We start from the raw sequence: 2,161 nt of genomic DNA, 5'->3' as shown, positions 1-2,161 counted from the left end.
GGAAGACTCACCCTGAGCTAACATCCGTGCCCATCTTCCTCTACTTTATATGTGGGATGCCTGCCACAGCATGGCTCGCCAAGCAGTGCCATGTCCACACCCGGGATCCAAACCGGCGAACTCCAGGCCGCTGAAGCAGAACATGCGCACTTAACCGCTGGGCCACCGGGCCAGCCTCCAGTTTTAATCAGGAGTTCCGGATGAGGAAGGGTAGTTAGGGAGCCACCACAGTGTGGGAGAACAAGATCCAGCAAAGAAGTGGAAAGGATAAGGGTTGCAGTTCCGGTTCTGCAATTGTGTGATGTTGAGCAAGTCTTTTAATTTTCCTTTCTGTTTTCTCACTTGTATAATCAAGGACGATCTTTTCTTGTTTCTTTGTGCTCCTGCCTCATTCCAGAAAGGACTTAAGGCAGAGAGGATATACAAGTTTCTTCTGGCACCGACATTCACTGACTAAATTTATCCAAGTTTCCTTCTGGAGCAAACTTGTAATGACTCTATAGTCCAAAACTTCTCACAACCACGAAACACAAAAGATGGAAAATATTACTAAATGCAAATTGGAGCCTACTATTATTCATAGGCAATCACCCTGTGTACACATCTCTCACAACTGTAAAATTATAGAGCTAAGGTTCAAGTCAGTGTTCTGAGGGTGAGTATATTGTCTAGAATTTCTCTGGCAAGTTCTGCCAGGAGCGCACTCCTGGAAAAGCCACAGGCACCCAGTCAGAGATTTTCACGTGTCTGATGCAATGTTATTCTGCCCAGTAGTCTTTTCATAGCATCTTTGACTTCCTTGTTTCTTAAACTGTAAATTATGGGGTTCAACATAGGGGTAAGGACTCCATAAAGCAATGAGATGACTTTATCTATTTCTTGTGAGCTTGATGAAGAAGGTTTTAAGTACATGGAGAGGGTAGCCCCATAATACAAGATCACTACGGTCAAGTGGGCACCACAGGTAGAAAAAGCCTTGTTTCTTCCCTCTGCTGAGCTGATTCTCAGAACAGTAGAAAGGATTAAGACATAGGAGATGCATATTAACAGCAGTGGAATGGGCAGGAGGAGCACGCTGACCACCAGCATGACCATGTCCATGAGCAGTGAACTTGTGCAAGCTAACTTCAGCACGGCCAGAATTTCGCATGTGAAGTGATCGATGAGATTCCCACAAAACGGTATCTGCAGGGCGAAACTGGTTTCCAACAGGGCGGTCAGACAGCCGGTCACCCAGGAGACAGTGGCCAACTGCACACAGACCTGCCTGTTCATGACGATGGGGTATCTCAGCGGGTTGCAAATGGCGACATAACGGTCATACGCCATGACAGCCAGGAGCACACACTCCGTGGAGCCCATGGCAAGGGACACATACATCTGTACAGCACACCCAGAAAAGATAATGGTTTTCTGGCATGACAGCAGGTTCACCAGCAAAGTGGGAATAGAAGCAGATGTGTAACAAATATCCATGAAAGAGAGATTCCCCAGGAACAAGTACATGGGGCTTTGAAGGCATGAATCTAGGACAGTGATTAAAATAAGAGTGCTGTTGCCCAGGAGGGTTATCAGATACATTACAAGGCTGAAGACAAAGAGAACGATCTCTAACTCTGGGTATCTCGAAAAACCCTCCAGGAAGAAAAGGCTCCAGATGGTGAGGTTTTCTCCTTGCATTTCCTTCCACTCACCTGTAGTGATTCTAGCCTTATTCTCTTCATTTCATCTGAGGACAGAAAGGGATGGATAAAGTACACTGTTCATTTAGCTAGGAAAACGCTTTCAAACTTACTTTCACTATCATAAACACAATTTTACCACAAGAAATCACAGCATAGTGTATCTATTGATCTAAAGGGGAAAAAAAACAGTTGATTCTTCCACAATAAAATTTAGAAAATAATTCATTTAGGAACAAGAATAAACATATTTAATATGTGAATCTCAGCCCATAATCCTATACTTGGCCCACAGTAGGTTTTCAGTAAAGATTTGAAAATACTGAAAGACGAAAAATATGTATGAAGGCCGAATATGTCACTGAGCACAAATGAGAAAAGAAAGCCAGATAAGTGAGGAAAAGAAAGCACATTTGTCCATAAAACTCAATAAAACCAGTAATGATTTTCATTGGAAGAAGAAGAGGAATGTGGAACCA

General features: G+C 43.5%; 1 protein-coding gene across 1 annotated transcript; it reads right to left on the bottom strand.

Moving 5' to 3' along the window:
- Nucleotides 1-729: 729 nt before the first annotated feature.
- OR2K2 (olfactory receptor family 2 subfamily K member 2) lies at nucleotides 730-1,680 on the bottom strand. The gene has a single exon (XM_044779054.2). It carries the CDS (start codon nucleotides 1,678-1,680, stop codon nucleotides 730-732), a length of 951 nt encoding a protein of 316 aa, XP_044634989.2.
- Nucleotides 1,681-2,161: the final 481 nt, after the last annotated feature.

Source organism: Equus asinus, chromosome 10, assembly GCF_041296235.1.
Source record: "Equus asinus isolate D_3611 breed Donkey chromosome 10, EquAss-T2T_v2, whole genome shotgun sequence".
NCBI classification, from domain to species: domain Eukaryota; kingdom Metazoa; phylum Chordata; class Mammalia; order Perissodactyla; family Equidae; genus Equus; species Equus asinus.
Note: the sequence above shows the minus strand (reverse complement) of the source record. Positions and strands in the feature narration are given on the sequence as shown.